We start from the raw sequence: 23,382 nt of genomic DNA, 5'->3' as shown, positions 1-23,382 counted from the left end.
AGAGGGCAGGGGTAGATTGGATATTCCCTGTGAGAGTGGTGAGGCCCTTACACAGGTTGCCCAGGGAAGCTGTGACTGCCCCATCCCTGGAAGTGTCCAAGGCCAGATTGGACAGGGCTTGGAGCAAGCTGGGATATAGAAGGTGTCCCTGCCCATGGTAGGGGGATGGAATGAGATGAGCTTTAAGGTCCCTTCCAACCCAAACCATTCTATGGTTCTATAATATGCAGCACAGGTAAGAAGGGTCCTGCCCCAGGAGACTCTGAGCTGTAGCAGGGACTCCCCATGGGAATTGTTTGGCTCCGTGTTGGGCCTGTTTGGAACATGAATTTTCAAAGGTGGCCGGGGGAAGCATACCCAGGGCTCAGCCCTGGGAGGAGAAAAGCAAGGAGGCATGTGGAAGCAGGGCACCTTCCTCCCAGCTGCTTGGTTCTCTGCAGTCCCCTGGAAAAGTACCTGTCTGGGCAGGTTATCCTGGAGTTACAAGAGGGCAAGAGAGCCAGTGCAGTGGCAGTCTGCAGTGCTACCGAGCTCCCACCTCTTCAGGAGCATCCCTCAGTGCCTGGGTAGACAGGGTGCACTGGGATGACTCCTTGTTCATCTCTCCCAGACGCCGCACTTGGTCAACCTGAATGAGGATCCACTCATGTCCGAATGTCTTCTCTACTACATCAAGGATGGGATAACAAGGTGAGGCCAGGTTCTGTGGAGTGGTGGGAGCCTTGTCCATATCTCAGCACCTGACTTCCCCAGTTGGTCAGCAGAGTGACAGCTGTCTCCAGGCACTGTTCCCGGGGCATCCCCAAAGTGCCATGGCCACATGTATTTGCCTGGGAATCTCGTGTGGGATGTTGGTCCTGCTGTGCACCAAGGGTTGCTCCTGTCAGCCCCAAGGATGGATTTGAGGGGAGACTCAAGAGGGGCTGTTTTGAGGAATAATCGAGCTGGGTTGCCCCCACAGGGTTGGCCGAGAAGATGCTGAGAAGAGGCAGGACATCGTTCTCAGCGGGCACTTCATTAAAGAAGAGCACTGCCTGTTCCGCAGCGACACCAAAACAAGTGGTGAAGGTATTGCTTGTCTGGAGGGGCCCCACTGCCATTGGGACCCACCCCTCTGCATGTCCCCAGGACTTGCCCCCAGCCAGGGGTCCTGCCCTCCTCAAGCTAGTGGTGCTTTCCTGCATGGGTGTGGTATCTCCATGCTTCCAGAGTGAACTACAACCCTCATGGCTGGGACAGGAGCTTATGCAAGGCATGGGGGAGCAAAGCAAGGCAGGGAGATCAGGGACACCCTGGCTGAGCAGTCTGTAGCTGATTCCCCTGCCCAAGATGTGGAGCAGAGTTCACCTTCCAAAATGGCAGGAACCTGGGGGTGAAGGGGCTGTGGGAGATGAGCCTGGGAAGATGGAGTTGCCTCCTGGAGGCTCTGGCCGCCTCTCACATTTAGTTTCCAGCTTCCCTTAATCCTTGGGACTGCTCTGATTAACATCGGGTTGGCTGAGTCCCGTTGGCTGCCTAAGGTGTGGGTGCTGCTGATGGGTCCCCTGAGTGTCCCCCCAGACTTGGAGTGCTGTCTGTGGTGGGTCTCACCTTCCAAGGCTGCCAGAGCAGCAGAGCTGGAGATGCAGGATTTATCCTCTGTTTCCACTTTACCTCCCCTCTCCCCTTTCCACCACCTCCTCAGTGATAGTGACCCTGGAGCCCTGTGAAGGTGCTGACACCTATGTGAACGGCAAAAAGGTGACGGAGCCCAGCATCCTGCGCTCAGGTGGGTCCCTGGGGCTGGCACGCTAGTGCTGCTCCAACCCACCTCCCTCCCTCCCACGGGGGGCCACGCACTTGTCCCACGTTAAACCCAGGACACGTGCATCCCTGCAGGAAACCGCATCATCATGGGGAAGAGCCACGTCTTCCGCTTCAACCACCCCGAGCAGGCTCGGCAGGAGCGGGAGCGGACCCCGTGTGCCGAGACCCCCGCAGAGCCCGTGGACTGGGCGTTTGCCCAGAGAGAGCTGCTGGAGAAGCAGGGCATCGACATGAAACAGGAGATGGAGCAGCGGTAAGAGCATGGGCTGAGGTGCTAGGGAGTTGGGTGTCCACCTCCAGGTTGGTCATCCTCTCCTTCCCCTTTTCCACCCAGGCTCCAGGAGCTGGAGGACCAGTACCGGAGGGAGCGGGAAGAGGCAAACTACCTTCTGGAGCAGCAGAGGCTGGTATGTGGCCAGGACCTAGCTCCTTCTGAGACTGCCCAGGCATGACTGAAGCCCTGGCAGATGTTTGCATGGGGTAGCTCTGTGTGTTCTAAATACAAGGGCAAACCTGTTGTTCCTGGAGTTGTCCTCACAAACACAGATCCAGAGGAGGGAGGAGGCTGGGATCCTGCAAGGGGGAGTAGTGTGATATGGCAGCATGGAGTGAGGTCACATCGGTGGGTTGCATAACCCCTCCTCCTGCTTCCCCCAGGACTATGAGAGCAAACTGGAGGCTTTACAGAAGCAGATGGACTCTAGGTATTACCCTGAGGCAAATGAGGAAGAGGAAGAACCTGAGGATGAGGGTGAGGGCTGCGTGACACCACAAGGTTTTGATGCTCTCTGTGGGAGCACAGAGTGGATTTGTGGGTGCCCTGGGCACCGATGTCCTGGCAGTGGGGTGACTGTCCCTCTGTGTCCCCGCAGTGCAATGGACAGAGCGGGAGTTCGAGCTGGCCCTTTGGGCCTTTAGGAAGTGGAAGTGGTACCAGTTCACCTCCCTCCGCGACCTGCTCTGGGGCAACGCCATCTTCCTCAAGGAAGCCAACGCCATCAGTGTGGAGCTGAAAAAGAAGGTGGGTGGCTGGGCTCCTCTCTGGCTTGCTGCAGCACTCACAGCAGAGGCCAAGCGAATGGGCAGCTGGGAAGTGCTGAGGAGGGGGTCGCCAGAAGCACCACATGGGACCCTCTGCCCTCCCGGGTGGCTCACCATGCCCTCTGCCCCTCTCCAGGTCCAGTTCCAGTTTGTGCTCCTCACAGACACACTGTACTCGCCTCTCCCTCCTGACCTGCTGCCTCCTGATGCTGCCAAGGACCGGGAGAAGCGGCCGTTCCCCCGGACCATTGTGGCCGTAGAGGTGCAGGACCAGAAGAATGGGGCAACACACTACTGGACCCTGGAGAAGCTGAGGTGGGCAAGTGATGGCTGTGCCGGGAGGGCTTGGGTGCCCACAGCCCTGTGTCTGACTGCTGCCATCTCTGTCCCCTCTCCCTGCAGGCAGCGCCTGGACCTGATGCGGGAGATGTATGACCGAGCAGCAGAAGTGCCTTCCAGTGTCATCGAGGACTGCGACAACGTGGTGACCGGTGGAGATCCTTTCTACGACCGCTTCCCCTGGTTCAGGCTGGTCGGCAGGTGAGCGCTTTGGCTCCTTTGAAGTGTGGCTGGGACCCACAGGTGGTCCTGCGGGAGGACACGCTGCCAGCGCTGCCCGCCACGTGCAGGGCATTCATCCCCCCGTGGCACCCCAGTGCCCGCCTTACCTGCCATCACTGTCCTCCACGTTGGCTGCCGGGACCCCAAGGGACCCGTGGGCAGCTGGCAATGCTTCTGCTGCCTGCCCTGACCCAGTGCTGGGAGCCATGGGCTCTGGGCTTGGTGGGCTGCAGGGGTCACGGCTGTCCAGCAGGCTGAGAGCCTGTGCCAGCTGCGACCTCCACCCCAGTGGGCACACGTCCCTGTGCACACACTGGTGTCTGAGCATCTGTCTGCACAGTATGTGCCACGTGTCTCCTTGTGCTTCCCGCACAGCGGTTGGAAGGGTGCAGTGAATGAAGCAGTGAAGATGGGCCACCCCAGAAAAAGGGTCTGCCCCGGCGGGCAGGGGGATCAGGGGGCTGAGCTGCATGGCCTGGAGGCATCCCCCCGTGCTGCAGCACAGGGAGAGATTCCCTCCAGTAGGAGGGGTGGTGGCAAGCTTTGTGCCACCCACTCCATCCCTACATTTCCTGCAAAGCCAGCGAGGGGAGTCCCCAGCATTCACATCAGTTCCTTGGGTTGTTTTTTTCTCCGGTCGTTTGTGGCTTTAGAGATGTACCAGATGGGCAGGTCTTTGTTCCCAATGTCCCTTGATTTAAGGAGACAAAAAACCTGCCACAAAACCCAACCAAGAAAAAAAAAAAAAAAGCAAAATTCCTGTTCTTTCTGTTTGGAACAGCTGGTGTTAACTTGTCTTCTATCTTGTTGTACTAACCTTAGTTCAGATATCTCTGGCTGCAACAGCTCTCCTCTTTTCAACACATGCATGAGCGAGCGCATGGCTGATCTCACCCCCTCCCCTACCTTCTCGAACCCCGACTCCGACATCACCGAGCCTGCTGACGAGCAGCACCAGGGGCAGGAGGAGGAGGAGGAGGAGGAGGACCTGGAGGAAGACATCTTTCCGGAGTGCCCGCTGTGTGATGGCCGGGATCCATTTTACGACCGCTTCCCCCTGTTCAGTTTAGTAGGAAGGTTGGTGAGGTTTTAGGAGAGCATGCCGGGAAGGACCTAGCTCTTTCGCATGAGGGAACTGCTTTTGGACACGACTCCCACCTCCGGGGCGTCCTGGAGGTGAAGGGTGTGGCTGGCTGGGATTGCCGCCAAGCCCAGGTGCCTGGAGGGGTGGTGAGGTGCCCGCTGAGGTAGGGCTGTGAGGAGCACAGTGGTGGCAAGGGATGGCAAGACGAGGTGGATGGCACCTGTCTTTAGGCAGGTCCCTCTTTGGGGAGCCCCTGAGAAGGGGAGCTCTGCTGCATGTCCATCCCTGAAGGAGCCGGGGGAGCTACATGGAGGTCTCTAGCCTGGGTGTGTCTGTCCCAGGGAGGGCCACCTCCCACCCGGCTCAGGGTGGCCCTGTGGTGCCACTTGCTGGGAACAAGATTAAAACCCCATGTGCCTCTGGCTCTGGCTTGGCCATCCCATGCATTGGTCAGCATGAGTCCCCCAAATGCAGAGGCTTGGATGTTCCCCGGTGGTTGAGAGGATGAAGCTGAGGGGGGTGAGCAGAGAGCTGGGTGCAGGAGGGAGTGTCAAAAGTGGTCTTTGCTCTTGCCGCTTGTACCAAGTGCTGAGCTTGGGGCCACACCTGCCAGCTTGGCAGAGGGGATGTCCAGGGAGGTTGTGGGGACCTGGGTGCAGGCTCCAACTCTTCTTCGGCTCCAGCCAAGAACAAGAGCTTTGATTTCTCATACCTGTTGGCTGGGAGACCCCACTGGGCTCCATCAGTCTTGGCCCAGAGAAGCCCACCAGCTGCCCCAAAGGCGGCTGTGCCACCAAACCTGGAGCCATATGCCCATTCCCCAGAATGGGATGTGGTGCTGCCAGCTCTCTCTGGTGTTTTCCCCAGGGACTGTGTGCCAGGAGCTGGTCCCAGAGCTTCTGCCCCAGGCTGGGACTCCCTGAATGGGCTGATCTGGGGCTCCTTTTCCTTGGTGTGCCAGAGCCAGGCCATGTGGTGGGGAGGAGAGACCAGAGCAGGCAGCGAGGGTGGAGGTGGGGTAAGAGTCCTGCAGCCTCAGACCGAAAGAGCTGGGTTCTTCCCCTTTTCTTTTCTTTTTTCCTTTTTTCCTTACAAAAAAAAAACCATATCAAAACAACCCCAAAACTGTCAAGGGCACTTCGAAAAACCAAACAAGGCCCTGTGGCAGCGGCCCCACTCTGTGCCGGGGGCATGTTCCCCAGAGCTCAGCGCCTTCCAACTTCTTTTGAGTCTGCCCTGGGTTTGGCTCCCCCTGCAGCAGCTCTGCCGGCCACATTTCTTGTGAAGTGTGCTTGGATTGGTTTATGATTGGATCTTGTCTTTGATTTTTCCCCTTTCTTTCTTTTTTTTTTTCTTTCTTCTATTTTTTTTTTCCATTTTGGTTATTTTAAGGGGTTTTTTATTCTTTTTTTAGCTGCTGGCTCTATCTCTTCAAAGCTTTAGCGAAAATTGGGGTTATTTCACTTTTGTCTTCCTTTGGAAAGGCTTTTCTTTGGTCTGAGCATGCCATCTTTGCACCTCACCAATCTTGTGGTTAGTGTCCCTGCCCTCCTTCCTCTAGTGAAACACTTGTCCCCCTCCTCCCTGCCTGCCCCACTTCCTTCCCACTTTTCCCTGCCCTCTCCACCCCTTGGCTTTCACAGCAGCTGCCCTGTGATTTTGAGTGGGCGGCTGCACCCAGATCCCTGTGCTTCTGAGAGCTTCCCTGAGCATGTGGTCCCGTCAGGAAGCCCTGGCATGGTCCAGCCACTTGTCCCTGGTAGCATCTAAGAAGAGATGCAGTGAGATGGGCCCATCAGGAGACGTTCATTTGGCATCACCTGCTTGAGACCTTGGAGACACTTTGCATGGAAAAAGCCTCGAGCAGCAGCTGGAGGTCAATGGGAGTCATCAGAACAGGGGAACCTCTGGACTTTGGGGATCGAGGTGCAAATGTAGGGCTGCAAGAGCCCCTGGGCACTCTGGGGTACCGCTGAATGTCTGAGAAGATTCCTGTGAGGTTGGGATGCCCTGAGCAGCACTGCCAGCCGCCTGGAGTTGCAACCCTCATGGAAGCCTCCTGAAGCAGAGATGTCCTGACCAGCCCCTGCGCCATCCCACCCCGCAACACCCAACGACACTGCATGTCAAGACGCTGGTGGGTGCCCCAGGGAGAGGTGCTGGGCACCCCACACCCCCTCTTGCTGGGAGCAGTGCTGCTAGCTTGCACCTCTCAGCAGGGAGCTCGGCGCCAAAGGTGACTTGTCACTGTGGAGGGTATGGAATGCCACCATGGCCAGACCCAGAGGACCATTGGACAGCTGGCAGTGAGGTGGAGAGAGGCAGCAAGAGGACCCAAAATGCTTGAGAAACAGAGAGCTGTGGCCTGGCAGGAGGTGCTGGCACAGACATGGTGCAGCCATCATGTTGGACCCTAGCACCTCTCCGTGGCAGCATTGGTGACCTGTATGCCACGGAGGACAGCAGGGAGGCTCAGACCTGCCAGGCATGCCATCCATCCCTGTGACATGCTGGCAGGTGACCCGGGACCCCGAAGCTATGCGTGCGAAGGGATGGGGAGGGAGGACACAGGCCACCCATGCTGCCAGTCACGCCATGCAGCCTTCCTTCCAGTGGTCCTGCGACACTGTGGGCAGAGCCAGGGCCAGGAAACCCCAGCAGGTTCATCTCTGAAGACTTCTGGCCTCTGTCCAGAACCTCCTCCTCTTACCTCCTTTGCTCCTGACAGCCTCCATCTCCCTCGTCACCCACCCTTCCCCCTGCCTTGCCCCTGTCCTCCCCACAGTGACTCTGCAGCCACCCCCTAGTTGTGTCACAGCACCTCCTGCCTAAGTCCTCCAGCTCTCCACCACAGAGAAGGTCCTCTTGCCCTCCAGCTTCATGGTGGCACCAGTGCAGCCCCCTCCAGTCCTGCCTGCCGCGGAGGTGACAGCTGGAGGGGTCCGCAAGTCTGGTGTGCTCTGTGGTGCTGCCTGCGGCACGTGCCGCCCTCCTGCCCACCCTCCCGCCCGCGACACGCTGCCCGCCCGCTGCCCCCACCCCCTCGCCTGGCCCTGGCTGCCTTCTCTTTAGTTTTGCTTTGCAGCACCGCGGTCGTGCCCTGAGCGGTGACCTGGGATCCCGGCCGCTGCCGGCCACGCCAGCCATGCCTGGGGACCTGCGGGTGGGAGCAGTGACCATTCTCCCCCTTTGTTGTGTGTCCCCCCCCTTCTCTGGCAGGGCCTTCGTCTACCTGAGCAACCTCCTCTACCCTGTGCCCCTGGTCCACCGCGTGGCCATCGTCAGCGAGAAGGGTGAGGTGAAGGGCTTCCTGCGCGTGGCTGTCCAGGCCATCTCAGGTAGGAGAGAATGCTCCCAAAATGTGCCCCTTGCATCCCCTGCACCCCCTGTGCTGGCTCACTCCCATCCCTCCACCAGCGGATGAAGAAGCCCCTGACTACGGCTCTGGTGTACGGCAGTCGGGGACAGCCAAGATCTCCTTTGATGATCAGCACTTTGAGAAGGTACAGCAGGGCCAGCTCTCAGTGGGTGCTCAGGGACCCCAGACCTCTGCCTGCCACCACGATGCTCCCCACAGGGACCCCCAGGCTCCTAGAGGTGCAGGCATCATGGGAAAGGGACCATCAGGCAGACCCCAGACCTTGGGCACCCACCCGTGCACCCCACTCTTGCCTGTGTCCCAGAGGGGCTGCCACAAGGTGGGAGGGGAGAGCTGGCAGTGCCCTGGTGCTCTAGGGTGCTAGCAGTGGTGCAAGCAGGACCACCTCGGGGATCACCAGCATCCCTGAGCCCCACTTCCGGCACAGTTCCAGTCAGAGTCGTGCCCGTCTGTGGGGATGTCTCGCTCGGGGACCTCTCAGGAGGAGTTGCGCATTGTCGAAGGCCAGGGGCAGGTCAGCGACTTGGGTCCCTCTGCCGATGAAGTCAACAACAACACCTGCGCAGGTGAGGAGGTGTGACAGGCAGTCTGGGAGCAGTCCCCTGCCCCAGAACACAGCCTCTTGCACCCGCCCCAGCATCAACAGCCCACTGCCCCAGTGTGGGGCTGCTGGCAGACACTGAAGGGGTGACACCCTGCCTTGCTAAGGGCCTCTCCATCCCTGCAGTGACCCCAGAGGACCTTCTCCTGGACAGCCCTGAGAAGCCTGTGCCAGATGGGCCGCTGGAGGTGGCTCTGGACCACCTGAAGCTGGGCAGCATCTTCACTTTCCGTGTGACGGTCCTGCAAGCCTCCAGCATCTCTGCAGAATACGCAGACATCTTCTGCCAGTTCAAGTGAGCCCCCAGTATCTCCCAGCCCTGCATCTCCCACCATGCTCCAGCCATCACCTGGGAGCCGGTGGTGAACGTCAGGAAGCCCTACCCCCCCACCTGTGAGCCCTTTGTGGATGGGGAGGCAAAACCAAGGGCTGTGGAATGTGCCAGTGCCCTTGTTCAGTTGCTGGCAAAAGGCAGGGAAAGACTCTCATCAGCTTTGGGGAGTGCTGTGCCAGCTAAGGGTGCAGGCAGCCCCAGGGGGAGCGGCCTCTTGTCCTGGTTCCTGCCTTCACTCCCTTCCCTGCTCCAGCATGTCCCCATCCCACAGCCCCCCAGCTACCTTCCTTGCCTCCACAGCTTCATCCATCGCCACGATGAGGCCTTTTCGACAGAACCCCTGAAGAACACAGGACGAGGACCACCACTGGGCTTCTATCACGTCCAAAATGTGCGTAGCTCTCCCCTTCCACCCCTTTGCCCATGTGGCTGCTGGGGTCTCTGCGGGGCCATTGGCTGGATCTTCTCCCCAGGGCAGCAGGTTCCTCCTGGCTTTCCCAGCCCTACACAGCCACCCAGCTAAGCCAACCTTAGATGGTGGATGTGTGAGGGAGAGACCAAAAGACACTGCTGTCCACCCAAAAAGGCTGGGATTTCACAGCAGTGGTCTTGGTGGGGAGAGCATCCCTGAATGGGGGGAGGAATGGGTGAGGAATGCAGAGGACAGACGGGCTTGCACCCTCACAAGGGTGCTGTTACTGGCTCTGTCCCCTTTCCCAGCTAAACTGTGCTGGCGGTGGCTCTTTCTCTTCTAGATCGCTGTGGAGGTGACCAAATCCTTCATCGAATACATCAAGAGCCAGCCAATTGTGTTTGAGGTGTTTGGCCACTACCAGCAGCACCCCTTCCCGCCTCTCTGCAAGGACGTCCTGAGGTGGGCACCCCTGGGCCAGCCCCAGCCCCTGGCTGCCCCGGGGGCTCCAGGTGCAGCAGGCTGCCTGGGGACCCGAGAAAGGGTGGCCCCAAGGCATAGGTGGGGTTGGCCAGGTTTGGGGATCCCTGGGGATGCTTTAACCAAGCCGGTTCTGTCTGCAGCCCACTGAGGCCATCCCGGCGCCACTTCCCTCGTGTGATGCCGCTCTCCAAACCAGGTACGGAACCTGGCCTTCTGCTCCTGTTCCCGCCCATATTTCCCATGCTGGGTGCAGTGTTCCCTTCCCCAGACGGACCAGTTAGGACTGCAGGGGCACTCAGAAAATGTTCTGTGGGTCAGAGCACCCCAAAGCCCTAGACACTAATTTCTGCAATACTCAGCAGATGCAAAGGCTCCATCTCACCTCCTGCAGAGTGTCAGGGAGGACGCTCTTTGTCCTGGGTTGCTCAGATGTCCACCTAGCCCCACCGTCCCACAGGGGTGTTGGGGTCCCCTCAGCACTGGCTGCTGAAACTCCAGTTGCAGGGGTTTGGCTGTGCAGCCACCACACCACCACTAGGGAAGCCTCCCACTGGTTGTCCCCAAACAGTGCCTGAAGCTGCACTGTGTGGTTTGGGATGTGTTCACGCTGAGACTGCAGGCACTTGGTGTGCATCCTGGGGATGGGTGAGGCCAGCCTCATGCTGACACCCTTGGTGCCCCATGCTGGGCAAGGCAAGGGAGAAGGCACGCCAGTGACTGGCAAGCTCCCTGGGATGACGCTCTTGTTGCCGCCTCTGCATGTGCTCCCACGGTCCCTGCCTGCTCTGCCCTTTCCCTGCCATCGTGTGCCCCCAGCGGTGGGCTCAACCTCTTAGTTGTCTTTCCAACCCACTGCAGTGCCTGCAACAAAGCTGAGCACCATGACTCGGCCCAGTGCCGGCCCCTGCCAGTGCAAGTACGACCTGATGGTCTTCTTTGAGATTTGTGAGCTGGAGGCCAATGGCGAGTAAGTCCTGCTGGGAAAGGGAGGCAACGGGATTTGCCAAGTGCTCAGCACCTCTGGGCAGGCTGGCAGGACTCTGTGTTATGCCACAATCCTCTCTTCCAGCTACATCCCTGCTGTTGTGGACCATCGTGGAGGCATGCCGTGCCATGGGACCTTCCTCCTCCACCAGGTACTCTCTGCCCAAAATGCTGTCCTGGCTCTGACTCCTGCTGGGACATGCGTTAACCACTGTCCCTTCTCTCTGGCCTTGTGGGTCTCAGGGCATCCAGAGGAGAATCACCGTCACCTTGGTGCATGAAACAGGCAGCCTCATCCGCTGGAAGGAAGTGCGGGAGCTGGTTGTGGGTAAGCCAAGCCAGCCTTCAGCCCCACCAAGTCATTTCCTTGGGCTGTTTCACGTTCCCATGTTCCCACATTCCCATGAGGGGCTTTACACTTCATCTCCCCTCCTGCCCTGCAACAGCAAAGTGGCAGCTGCCTGGCAGGTGGCACCAGGACACTGCCTGGGCAGGACACCTCACTCTGCCACTGGAATGCCACTTAGCATTCCAGTGCTGAATGGCCAAGCGCTGGGCAGCTGCTGCCTCTGACAAGGGGGGCTGCAGGAAGGTGGTCTGCCCTTGTCTTTGCGGGGACCCTCACAGGGCCACTGCCTGTCATCTGAGAGGCATCCCTTTGCTATGTTTGCAGGTCGAATTCGGAACACCCCAGAAGCAGACGAGTCACTCATTGACCCCAACATCCTGTCCCTGAACATCCTCTCCTCTGGGTACATCCACCCCTCCCAGGATGACCGGTGCGTGATGCTTTCTTTCTTGCTCTTCCTCTGCTGTGGTGAGGGATGGATGGGGGCAAGTAGCAGTCCCTCTCTTCCCTGGAGAGCTCTGGGACCCTCTGCAGGGTCCTGCTGACCCATTGCTGCCTTGAGGCAGGGTTTTTCTGGAGCTGCTTGGTGTTCAGGGCTGCCAGCCCTCTTCCTCCTCCTCCCTAAGGCCTTGATGTGCTGGGGAGAGCACTACAGGGAATCTGTGTGTGGGTGCTGTTCTCTGGTACCAGCTGTGGCCGCCTGACACAGCCAGTTGGTGCCAGTGCTGAGAGGACGTCCCACCTCTGTGGCTGGGGGGGACCTGCCACATAGGCTGTTTTTCCCATTTCCCAGCAAACTTGCTGGAAAGGCCACTTGTGACCATGGCAGGTCCCCATCTGTGTGGAAGTGATGCAGGAAAGCTATTCCCATCGGTGTGGGTGACTCTGGGGATGCCCACCCCTTCCTGCCTGTCCCAGGGGGCTGTGTCACAGAATCATAGAACCACAGAGTGGTTGGGGTTGAAAGGGACCTTAAAGATCATCTCATTCCAAACCCCGCTATGAGCAGGGACACCTTCCACTAGACCATGTTGCTTAGAGGTTTCCCCGCTGTACGTTTGACAGAGTGTGAAAGCAGCAGGACTGGAAGATCTTTATGTCTTAAGATCTCCCTGGCTGGGTCCTTCGGCGGCAGGGGGAGTAGTGGGTGCAGAGGGCACAGCTCTCCTCTGCACCAGGGCTACTGGTGAACCTCAGGGGACTGGTGGGGGTCTCTGGCCAGAATGTGTGGGTGCGGCAGCCGTGACAAAATGGGGATGGTCACTGCCAGCACCAGGAGCAGCAGGACTGGTCCTTGGCTGTGTGCATTGTGGTTGCTGGTGCAGGATCATCCTGCTGAGGAATGGGGACCGCTTTTTCCCTTTTCTTTTTTGGGTTACCACTGCCCCGAGGAGGCCTGTCCCAAGGCAGGGTGTTTTGAAGGGGAATGATGAGGCTCTGGATGGGAGGTGCTACCCTGAGCACGCTCAGGCAGTTCCTGGACATGGCAGAGTGACCCGCACGGAGTACCTGGGCAGCAAAGCCGAGTCATGGGGTCAGTGTGTGTGCAAGTGTCGGAGCAGGAGACTTTGTCACAGCCTTGGGGATACAGAAGGAGGCCACATAGGGATGGTCAGGAGAGGAAGGCCTGGCCCAGTGGAGCAATGGTGGCTTTTTCGCTGGGAGCTGGGTGGCTGTGGCACCCACGGGCTCTTGGGGCTGCACTGCGTTTTGTCAGCTCCTGATCTGGCCACTTTGTCCCAGGTGCAGCCAAATGAGATCTTCAGCATGTCTAGGGTAGCCTGGCAGGAGTGACATGCCTCCTGCTCTGCCTTCCACCCCACAGGTCCTGCAGGACAAGGAGACACAGCTTGGGCTGAGGGGATGCTTGGGGTGTGGAGAGGAGCATGGAGACAGGGGGCTTGGATTTTGCATCTGCACGCTCAGAGAGTCTGTGCCTCAGGGTCAGCCCCAATTTGGGGGCACAGGCTGGCGTGCATGCCATATCCATCCCATATCCATCCCATGGAGCCCATGCCCATTGTTGGGCAGGGAGGAGGGCACGGCCAGCTGCCCGCAGGGCACTAGCTGCAGTGCCCCCTGCTTCCACCCTGCATGCAGACACACATGCTTTGCCCTGCAGCTGTGAGGCCAGGCAGAAGGAAGGCAGCAAGCAGGGGTAGTGCCCACTTCATCCTCCTCCCAGCCGCTTGCGTTCCCCGCTTTGCTGCCTTGTGCCATGCAGCCTCCATTGCCTGGAGCAGCTCTAGCTCCCCCTCTGCAGCCTTCCCAGCCCCCCGGAGCCACTCAGAAGGAGGCTGGGGGAGTAGTCCAGCTCTCTCCCCAGAACCCATCCATTCCTGCATCCAGTGCCCAGAGAGGAGGCCCCAGAGAGGAGGCATGGGGGGCAGTGCCTGGTGTCCCCCCTCGCTTCCCCCAGCTGCTGCTGCCCATCCGAGCCCACACTAACCATGTGATTGTTTTGTGTTTTTGCAGGCAGTTTCTTGATTCGGATATGCCTAGGTATTATTTGTTTCCATTGGGGTTTTTTCCACTCCCCCTTCTTCTCTCCTTTCTTTCTTTCTACCCCCTTGCCTCGGCACGCTCACTCCCGCCGGAGGCAGCATTTGGACATCCAGCCCCTCATCCCTCCACATGCCCCATCCCTCCTCCCTCCTGCCCTGGCACCTCTCGCTCACTTGGCCCCTTTTGCTGTTTGTTTGGGCCACGCTCTGGCTGGCTGCCGCTCCCCCTCGCACGCCTGCATCCCCATTGCCTGATTTTGGTTTTATTCTTGCTTTTCGACTTCGCTACTCTCCCATCTCTCTGGCGTATGGCACCGAGTGTGCCAGACCCTCGTTGTCTCCTTCCCCAGCCCCAGCTCAGCCCCTGATGCCACTTGGAGTAGCTGCAGGGCTGGTGTGGACAATGGGAGTTTTGGAGCATGTCCCGTCCTCTCCCAGGCACTCAGTGACAATGGCAGTTGGTGTGGCAGCAGCTGGCCACCCCGGGCACGGTTGTCCTGTGGGTGTAGGTGTGGCACACGGGCAGTGTGTGTCTGTACACAGGCACGGCAGTGGGGGCACACACCCGTACCACGGCACAGACTGTTGTACCCCTGTGTAAAGGGGCAGCAGCTGTTCCAGAACTGCAGGCTTTAGCTGGGACTGCTGGGTGAGCCTGGTGAGTGGCGTGTGGGTGAGAGGCACCAGAGCTGGGGATGTGCCAGCAGCTTCTGGATGGGAGCATCGCCGAGGGCCCGGAGGAGGGGGCGTCTCACCGCTGTGCTCACGGCGGAAGAAGAGGGGGATGTGCCTGGGAGACAAGGGATGGGATGCCCTGAGTTCTGGTGGGCTCCATAACTTTGTGCCTGGGAGGTTGTCCTCTTTACAGCAACTCAAAGCTGGTCCTGCTCAGAGGTGTTGAAGGGCAGAGCTGTCCCTCCAGCTGTCCCTCCCAGCTGAATACAGCATGGATCCAGGCCCCCCACTGCAGGAGAGGTTGCCCATGGTCTCTCAGCACAGTGATGAGAGACCTGTGGACCAAGGGATGGGCCAAGAAATCATCTGCTGTGTGGGTGGTGGTAGGATGGCTGTTCCCCCCCAACTGGCACCGTCCCAGGGGATTGTGCTGGGTGGGACCTCTTTGCCCTGCCATGGTATGAGGGTGGTTAAGGGGATAGGGAGCATACGTGCTTGCTTCCGAGCTGCTGGACTGTGAGGAAAGTGGGAGGCTGAGGGTCTCCACCCAGGCAGGTAAGCCTCTGTCTGCCTTCACCGAGCTCCTTTTGGGTTCCCACTTGGGGTCCAGCTAGGCAGGAGCTCCCTTGGCCAGCAGTGCTAATACGGGTTGAGTCCCTTCAAAAGGGGCTCCTCTGACCTGTCGTTTCTCTGTGTGTGTATGTGTGTGTGTTTGTCCTTGGGTCGCCTTCCACTTATAGCATTTCGCTGGGAAATGACACTAGGTATTTCACGCGCACCTGCTCGGTCTGGTCCCTCCTGCTTTTCTCTCTTTCCCCTTTGCCTCTTCCCTTTGCTTTTTGCTCTTTTTCCCCTCCCCTGAGGCTCCTCTTTTCCTCCTCCTCCTTGGGGAGTGCTCTCTTCTCAAGCAACCTGTGTCTGCAAAGCAATCCTTTGCCTTGGCTCTGTCTCACGCCAGGGGATTTTATGTGTTTTACACACCTTCTGAAAGCGTCACTCTCCCTCTTCTTCTAATGCGAGGGAAATTACAGTTCAGAGCCTCTCCCTGCTCCTGCTGGCTGCCCCCGGCTCTTGTTAAAATTGCTCCTCAGCCACCTGGATGCTGCTTTGGGGACATGCTGAAGTGAGACACGGCTGAGCCATGGCTTCCTGAGGACGCTCGGGCAAGAGCCAGGGCTGCGGCAGCTCTGGATGGCTTTGGGGAGTGGGTGTACTGTAAAGCCAAGGTTGGCCTGGGAGGGAGCCCTGGAGTGCAGTATGGGGTGAAACAGGGATCCCCCATGCTCTCTTACTGGAGCCACCTCCTGCTTCCCCCACCCTCGATTGCCCACCCAAGGAGGGCAGCTGCCACTCTGGCTCTGAGTGGCTGTGCTGTCCTCTCCAGGACCCTGTAGGCATAGATGAGTGGGACCAAGTGTCCCCTGCTCCTTCTTTCAGCCTGGAAGCCATGGAAGACACAGCAAGGGGCCTGAGGCAGCAGGGTGAGAATGGGGCTGGCGATGAGGGCAGACCAAGAGCCAGGGGAGACAGCCTGACAAGGGCCAGCCACCGAATCATGGTCCTCAGCTTCTTGCTGGGGCCCAGGGCTGGCAGACAGGGGCAGCCCTGGGGAAAGGGACCTGGCTGGTGGGAGGGCTGCATGCCCAGAGGTGGGCTGGCAGCAGCCTCTCAGTGCCGAGCATCCTCCCTCCTTTCCCTTCTGGCCATTGTCACCCGAATGGCAGCAGCCGCTCCTGGCAGGGGCTGAGGGGTGCTATGTGCCCCAGGCTGGAGGGTGGGGACTGGCCTGGGTGCACTGGGGATGGCAGCCCCCTGCTCTGAGCACGGGGATGGGGCATGAACCCTCCTTTGCCCTCCTTTGCCTTCCCAGCCTGCTCTGCCTTGCCTGCACCCCAGTTGAGCCCCCCCTCCTCCCACGGTCCCTGCTCCCCAAAACCCCATTGGCCATTTCGAGGGTGCCATGTCCTCCTCCCACCACACCTTATGCCCTTTTGCTTTGAGCCTGTGTCCTCTGGAGTGGCTGTCCCCACCTGTCCCCACTGCACATGCATGTCTGTGTGTCCTTGCAGGCCTGCTGCAGCGCTGTGGGGGGGACGATGGCATCTCCTTGCTTGCTCGCTCGCCAGAGGTTCCAGGGGGGGTTGTTTTACCTGCCCTGCTGTGTTTTTTTGGCAGGACTTTCTACCAGTTTGAGGCGGCGTGGGACAGCTCCATGCACAACTCGCTGCTGCTCAACCGTGTCACCCCATACCGGGAGAAGATCTATATCACCCTGTCAGCCTACATCGAGGCAAGGACCTTGGCTGGGGTCATAATACACCAACAAAGTCTGGTATTTCCCCTGCCATTGGGGTGCAGCCAGCGTGAGCTCCTCTTAAGCCAGTGCTTATGGAGTGCAGGGTTCAACTTGTACCTCGGGGGCCCTGTGGGACCCTGGGAGTGGAAACTGCTGGGCACAGGGGCGGGAGAGACTTGCTGGGCAGCCCCCTGATGCCTCCCCCCTACCTTGCTGCAGATGGAGAACTGTACTCAGCCCGCCGTCATCACCAAAGACTTCTGTATGGTTTTCTACTCCCGGGACGCCAAACTTCCTGCCTCCCGCTCCATCCGCAATCTTTTTGGCAGCGGCAGCCTGCGGGCTTCTGAGAGGTACCAGGACGCTCCTGCCTTTTGGGGACGGGAGAACCCTCACCCAAGGACTGGAGCTCTCCTTTCACCCAGCAGCCTGGGTGAAATAACTGGGATGTGGAGATGTGGCAGAGCCAGTAACGCTTCATCTCTCTTTGCTCACAGCAATCGTGTGACCGGAGTCTATGAGCTCAGCCTCTGCCGTGTGGCCGATGCCGGCAGCCCAGGTGGGTGCCACGCCTCTGCCCAGGTGTTCACCCCGGTCTGGGAGGCACAGCCAGGCATTTGGCTTGGAGGCTGTGCGTCTGTCCCCCCCAGCTGTGCGTCTGTGCCCGCAGGGATGCAGAGACGGCGCCGGCGCGTTCTGGACACCTCCGTTGCCTATGTGCGGGGAGAGGAGAACCTGGCTGGCTGGCGGCCCCGCAGTGACAGCCTCATCCTTGACCATCAGTGGGAGCTGGAGAAACTCAGCCTCCTGCAAGAAGTAAGAGCCTGAGCTAGAAATGGGCTGAAATGGTGCAATTGGCAGCTCAGCAGCCACTCACCCTACTGGTGCTGGGGAGATTCCCCACCTTGCATGTCACAGCCCTCCTGGTTGAAGGAGGAGGCAGGAGCAGGGCTGTGGCCCTAGCTCCTGTGCATTGCCATCAGCCAGATCCCAGCAGACCCAAAGCTAACGAGCAGATGGGGTTAAGGGGGCCTGGGGAGGGGGAAGGGGGCCACACTCCTGAGCCTGAGTGCCTGTGCCTAGGTGGAGAAGACAAGGCACTACCTGCTACTGCGTGAGAAGCTGGAGACGACCCAGCGCCTGGGTCTGGAGACCCTGTCCCCCTGCTCCGGTGAGGACTCTGAGTCCCGAAGCACCTCCTGCGTCTCCTCCCCACTCTCTGCCGACGGGGCCCCTGAGGGCCGCACCTCACCCCCTGAAACCCCCAGCGAGAGGCAGAAGGAGCTGGCTGTGAAGGTACCATCCTGCAGCATCCCCAGCTTGCGGGGATGAAGCCAGGAAGTGGCTTCCACTGGGTGGCTGGGGATTGTGGCAGTAGCAAGAGGAGTGGGAGGAGGAAGGTGCCTCGTGCCCCACTGTCCTTCTCCTCTCTCTGCAGTGCTTGCGCCTGCTCACGCACACCTTCAACAGGGAGTACAGCCACAGCCATGTCTGCATTAGCGCCAGTGAGAGCAAGGTAATACTGCTGCCACGGGCTCTGTGGGGGCCAGGAAGGGTGTGTGCCTGGGGGAATGGCTGGGCAGGGGCTAGATGGGCACTATGGCACAAGTCATCCCTGTTCCAGGGTCTCTGCTCCCTCTGCCTGCCCTGGTGTTCCCAGAGCTGGTGGCTCTAAGGACTATGCCAGGAGAGTACCTTGCCAGCCAGGGGTCTTGCTTCTCCACATATGAGCAGGAGCCTGTGCCTGGCTTTGTGCAGAAACTCTAGTCCACATCTCCATTCCTCCACAGCTGTCTGAAATGTCCGTAACCTTGATGAGAGACCCCTCCATGTCAGCTCTTGGGGTCACCACTCTCACCCCCTCCTCGACCTGCCCATCACTGGTGGAAGGACGTTACAATGCCACGGAGGTTAGGTAAGAAGCTGGTGGGGAGGTGCTGGTGGCATTCCCCAAGCAGGGCAGCTGTATCACTGGGACACAGTCCTGGCCTATGGATGTTTCCCAGCCATACTCTTCCTACATTCCAGCCTCTTCTCCTTCCCCAGACCCCAGCAGGTTTCCTCCAGGGCAGACAGCCCTGACCTGGAGCCTGTGGTAGAAGGAGAGCAGAAGAAGTCCCCAGCCCGCCGACCTGAGGAGGAGAAGGAACCCCAGCGTTTGCTGGTGCCTGACATCCAGGAGATCCGAGTCAGGTAGGAGTGACTGGGGCAGCCAACGAGGGGAGTGCCTATGGGCAGGTGGTACCATGCCCTACCATTGCCACCTCCTCGTGGTCTGTATCCCACTCTGACCCTGGTCCCTTCTGCAGCCCCATCGTCTCCAAAAAGGGCTACCTGCACTTCCTGGAGCCCCACACCAATGGGTGGGTGAAGCGCTTCGTGGTGGTTCGGCGCCCGTACGTCTACATCTACAACTCAGACAAGGATGCAGTTGAGAGGGCCATCCTCAACCTCTCCAAGGCCCAGGTGGAGTACAGTGAGGACCAGCAGGCCATGCTCAAGGTAGGCACCGGGAGCCAGCCCCGCTCCATGCACCCCCTTGAGCAAGAGACTCAGCCCCGGCTCTCCCTCGGCAGACCCCGAACACGTTTGCGGTGTGCACGGAGCACAGGGGCATCCTGCTGCAGGCGAGCAGTGACAAAGACATGCACGACTGGCTCTACGCCTTCAACCCTCTCCTGGCTGGATCCATAAGGTACCGGGCACAGGGGGGGAAGGAGGGTGCAGAGAAGCCATTGGTGGGGGTCTGCAGGTAGCCAAGCATGCTCCCTACCCTGCTCCCAGTGCTCTCCCTGATGCAGCCCCCAGACGGGTGTGGGGAGCATCTCCTTTACAGACCTGTGCCCAGACAGGCTGTCAGGTGGCAAAACTTGGAACATATTGATTTTGCTTTCAGCTCCTCCACTTTTAAATGCTTCAGTCTAGGGCCAGATCTCAGCTGGTACAGAAGCACTGTTATGCTGAGCTCAAAGCAACATCCATGCCTGGTGGTAGGGATACTGGCCTGTCGCTGTTGTTGAGACTGTCTCACAGAGTTTTTGAGACTGTTAAGGAAACCTTCCTATCTAACCATCCAGGAGCCACTCTGGAAGTCACACCTGCACCACCTGAGCTGGGACTGAGACCCCTTTGCAGTGGGAGGTCCCAGTGAGCTGAAAGTGGCCTTGCTTCACTCTCACTCACCGCACTCACAGTCAGACAAGCTTTCCTCACAGGCTCGGTCACCGGTTTCTCATAGCAGAATCTCAGACATCTCGATCCTTAAAATAATTTAATCATGATGCAATAACAAAACAGCAGCTGGAGCTGGGTGCCTCCAAGGAGGGACCCCGAACAAAGGAAACCCTGGGCTTTTATACCCCTTCAGTCTAACGGCATGAAAGTCTGGGTTCCTCAGCTCCTCCTGTGTGTGTCAGTGTCCCTCACTCACCTTGGCCACAGGTCCCTGTGTCCTTTGTTATGCAAAGGGTCAGCAGTTCACAGCCTCTCACCCCAGAGCTCAACCTGCAGCTTGAACTGCAGCTGCACACAGAGCTACCTGCACTAAATGTATTCATTCCTCAACAAGACCATCTCATGGAGTTCTTGAGAGCGTCTTAAGTGGCAGGTCTAGGGGAGTAGGAGTAAATGCGCAGAAATGTGCAAGCTCTGGCTAAAGACATTAACTCTGCGTCCCTCCAGTTCTGTCTGGATTCAAGCATCAGCCTGGAGGCAGGACACTAAACCTGGGAGTCCACACCTCTCCTTGTCCACATCTCCAACACCTTTTGTCCCTTGTTTTCCAAATCAGATCCAAGCTGTCCAGAAGGAGAACAGCCCAGATGAGAATCTAACCTGAAAAACACCTTCCACCTCATCCGTCTGCCAACAGGATCAAGATAGCTGATTCTGTCTGAAGACTCCCCATGTTAATGTCTGATCTCTCACACCATCTGCTGCCCCAGCTCTCTGCTCCATGGAAGGATCTGTCTCGACTCACACCTTCACAGGAGAAACTCACTTCCGTTTGTAGCTGCAAAAGCCTGGACCTGCCTGGGCAGGATTCCTTGTGCTCGTGCCATCTTCTGCCTGTCCTCCCATGGGTGACCTTCATATCACACCATCTAACACTCCAAAAAGGTCCCTATCAGAGGGGAGGGAGTGAGGAGGGTAGTTTTGGCTAAAAGCTGGTCTTTGATCTACAGAGGTGGGAATTCAGTAAAGCTCAGAGGTGGGAGAGCAGGAGGAATTGCCCCCAGGCAAAGGGAAAGTGGTAGTTTAGGACTTCCTAATTAACTGATATTTCTGCAAGAGACAGCAGACTAAGATCAGGTGTCAGTACTCTAAGATTATATTTATAAAGTATTTATTTCTATTTACATCACAAAAATCCCATAAATTGAGTCCTGGTCCCTGGCCAATGCCTCCCCCAGACAAGGGAGAGCCTTGGTGGTGGGCCGGGGAGATGCCTTCCCCAGTACATCCCTGGCTTGTGCCCAGTGGCAGCGGAGCTCTTGCCCTTGCTCCCTGCCCTTCCCCAACCATCTGCTTTGCCCTCCCCTGCAGCTTAAACAACTTCTCCTCCGAGCGGTGGCCGGACAGCCCACCTAAAGAAGGCAATTCCTACCCGCCCATCTACCTCTGGAAGGGAGGAGCCTGCTGTCTCAGCTGGCCAAGGCACCCACATCCATGCAGATGGGTCACCGCACTTTCAAGCTTGGTCCTACCAGAGGGAAAAGGAGAGCTCTGGGAATGGCTCTGCCTGCCACCCTGTGCTGGGCTACCCTTTCCAACCAAAAGAACACGGGCCACCTCCACTATCCCAGCCCAGGTGTCTTGTCCAAAGGGATTTCCCACTCTTAGGGCAGGATGCCAAGGGTCCCATCCCTGCAGGGAGCGTGGAGGTTCAGGTGGAATGGGAAAATTCTCCAGGAGCTGGGGCTAGGAATGACCATCCCAACGAACAGGATCCTCGTTGCCCTTCCCCAAAAGGGCTTGCACACCCCTTCTCCTCCCAACAGGACGACAGGCTCAAAGCAGGCCAGAGGGGCAGGGGAGAGGCTGGCCTGGGTGTGTCGGGGTGGGGCTTCTTTTTTCTGTTGTATCTGGTGTTTTCTCACTCCTCTTCCTCTGCTGCAGAAGTGAACACCCACCTCCCCTCCCCCTGCCTCCATCAGCACGTTAATCGGGGGGCTTCCCGTGTCAGAGGTGTCTTTGCTGAAAAGACCTTCTCCAGCCATCACTGCTTCCCACCTCCTCCAGCAGCAGCTCTCCCTCTCCTCCTTCTCCTGCCTCTCACCCATGGGTAGATGTTTTCATTCAGGGCTTCCCGAGTGGCCAGTGGTCCAGCACAGCTCCAGGCAGGAAGGAGAGCATCTCCCAGGCACCCCTCCGGCTTTGCTGTCCCTCGTCCAGCACGGCTGTGCCCTGGCTCTGCCGCACTCCCTGCGCTGTCTGTGGGGTGTGTGTGTGTGTGTGTGTGTGTGCGTGTGTTGGACGTGCTGCTGTCTTCTCGTTACACTTGTGTTGTGGGGGGCACGGACAGGTAGGGACGTCGCAGGTGGGCTGAGGCTTGCACGGGCCCCCTCACTGCATGTCAGGCGCCCTTTAGCCTGGGTTTCACATCGCAGAAAGGGCTTGGGGATTCTTCTTGAGCACATGCTAGTTCTGCCTGGCCTCACCACAGCTCCTTGGGCATCTCACCCCATTGCTACAGCCCAAAGCTGCAGTGGGGCTGCTCCTCTCAGCCCTGCTCTCCCACCCAGGACACGCTCCCCATCAAACTGGGCTATTTTCCTCCCTGTGATCCATTTTAGAGACCTGGAGCCCAACTCATGCCCTTTATGGAGGAAGAGGTGCCAGCCCAGAGGCACAGAGAGGCTGGGCTGGGGCAATGCAGGGCTCCAGGCTGTGACATCCTGGCTCCCATGCCCTGGACAAGGACTAGTTGGTACCATCCTAAATTTCAATGTAAGGGGCTAAGGATGGCAACAGTGGGTGCCTGAGGGGCAAGGGGAGGCTCTTCCAGCGTGGAGGCAGCTTCTGGCAGAGACAGGACCTGTGTCTGTCAGGGACCAGACACAGGTTCACTGGTCAGGGCCAGGCCGTGCTGCCTGTGCCACAGGCAAGATGCAGCCAGGGGAAGGGCTTCCTCTAGCCAGAGCCGAACCGTGCCTGAGGCCAGCAAACCTGCAGAGCAGACGGCTCGGCTGGGGGTCGGGGCCAAAGGAGAAAGGGCTGCCCGCCAGATGCTGCCGCGCCTGTCCCCGGCACAAGGGCCACCCCTGCCGTCTAACCAGCCGCACTCTGGCCAGCACCGCGCTCCTGGTCAGGACCCTGGCACCCATCCCCTCCACCACCACCGCCCCGGGACAAGGAACACAAAACGGAGGTTTAGGCACGACGGGGAGCCCCACCGGAAAGGAAACTCCACAGGGCAGCGGTGGCACGGAAGGCGGGCACCGGCGGGCAGGCCGGGCCTGAGGAGTAGGAGGGAGGGAGGGAGGCCGCACTGCCCGCCCTGCGGTTCCCGCCGGGGTGGGCGGTGGGGGTGGCGGTACCGCGGGTCCCGGCCGTCCGTGCGCACGTGAGGCTTGTTCGGTTCTGAAATAAATGTGGCATTTAACGCAAATCCCGTGCGGCTGAGGCTCCTCACTGCGGCCGGCGGGGGAGGGGAGGGAGATGGGGCGGGGCCGCGGCGGGCCGGAGGGAGAGCCGGAGCACCGACCGGCAGCACGGCAGCTCTGACCGGCGGCACCGACCGGCGGCACGGCAGCTCTGACCGGCGGCTCGGCCCCGCTCGCGACCGGCCGAGGCGGCCCCCACTCTGCGGCCCCGCGGTGGCCTCTGGCGCGCGCGCGCCCCGTGGGCGGGGCCCGTGACGTCCCTTCCGCT

General features: G+C 59.2%; 1 protein-coding gene across 33 annotated transcripts in view; it reads left to right on the top strand.

Moving 5' to 3' along the window:
- Positions 1-23,119, top strand: part of KIF1A (kinesin family member 1A) — a 40,833-nt gene extending 17,714 nt beyond the window's left edge. For 4 of the 33 annotated variants that reach the window (XM_039391186.1, XM_039391190.1, XM_039391194.1 and 1 more), the window contains 34 exons: positions 611-690; positions 962-1,068; positions 1,685-1,768; positions 1,879-2,059; positions 2,141-2,213; positions 2,464-2,557; positions 2,679-2,827; positions 2,984-3,162; positions 3,250-3,387; positions 4,231-4,485; positions 7,712-7,830; positions 7,910-7,995; positions 8,299-8,437; positions 8,599-8,767; positions 9,107-9,197; positions 9,562-9,680; positions 9,842-9,897; positions 10,560-10,668; positions 10,771-10,837; positions 10,929-11,013; positions 11,359-11,464; positions 13,510-13,536; positions 14,954-14,977; positions 16,389-16,503; positions 16,729-16,862; positions 17,007-17,068; positions 17,180-17,325; positions 17,593-17,805; positions 17,948-18,025; positions 18,300-18,424; positions 18,538-18,702; positions 18,819-19,011; positions 19,086-19,204; positions 20,300-23,119. In XM_039391186.1, the coding sequence (XP_039247120.1) occupies positions 611-690; positions 962-1,068; positions 1,685-1,768; positions 1,879-2,059; positions 2,141-2,213; positions 2,464-2,557; positions 2,679-2,827; positions 2,984-3,162; positions 3,250-3,387; positions 4,231-4,485; positions 7,712-7,830; positions 7,910-7,995; positions 8,299-8,437; positions 8,599-8,767; positions 9,107-9,197; positions 9,562-9,680; positions 9,842-9,897; positions 10,560-10,668; positions 10,771-10,837; positions 10,929-11,013; positions 11,359-11,464; positions 13,510-13,536; positions 14,954-14,977; positions 16,389-16,503; positions 16,729-16,862; positions 17,007-17,068; positions 17,180-17,325; positions 17,593-17,805; positions 17,948-18,025; positions 18,300-18,424; positions 18,538-18,702; positions 18,819-19,011; positions 19,086-19,204; positions 20,300-20,342 (3,930 nt within the window). In that variant the 3' untranslated portion in view covers positions 20,343-23,119. The remainder of the gene's footprint in view (positions 1-610; positions 691-961; positions 1,069-1,684; positions 1,769-1,878; positions 2,060-2,140; positions 2,214-2,463; positions 2,558-2,678; positions 2,828-2,983; positions 3,163-3,249; positions 3,388-4,230; positions 4,486-7,711; positions 7,831-7,909; positions 7,996-8,298; positions 8,438-8,598; positions 8,768-9,106; positions 9,198-9,561; positions 9,681-9,841; positions 9,898-10,559; positions 10,669-10,770; positions 10,838-10,928; positions 11,014-11,358; positions 11,465-13,509; positions 13,537-14,953; positions 14,978-16,388; positions 16,504-16,728; positions 16,863-17,006; positions 17,069-17,179; positions 17,326-17,592; positions 17,806-17,947; positions 18,026-18,299; positions 18,425-18,537; positions 18,703-18,818; positions 19,012-19,085; positions 19,205-20,299) is intronic. The other 29 variants (XM_039391201.1, XM_027724842.2, XM_027724844.2 and 26 more) reach the window with 14 other exon arrangements.
- The last annotated feature ends 263 nt before the right edge of the window (positions 23,120-23,382 follow it).

Source organism: Pipra filicauda, unplaced genomic scaffold (assembly GCF_003945595.2).
Source record: "Pipra filicauda isolate LSUMZ 115617 unplaced genomic scaffold, ASM394559v2 scaffold90_size2875636_pilon, whole genome shotgun sequence".
Classification (NCBI taxonomy): Eukaryota; Metazoa; Chordata; class Aves; order Passeriformes; family Pipridae; genus Pipra; species Pipra filicauda.
The sequence above is the reverse complement of the archived record's forward strand: the minus strand, read 5'-3'. Positions and strand labels throughout refer to the sequence as shown.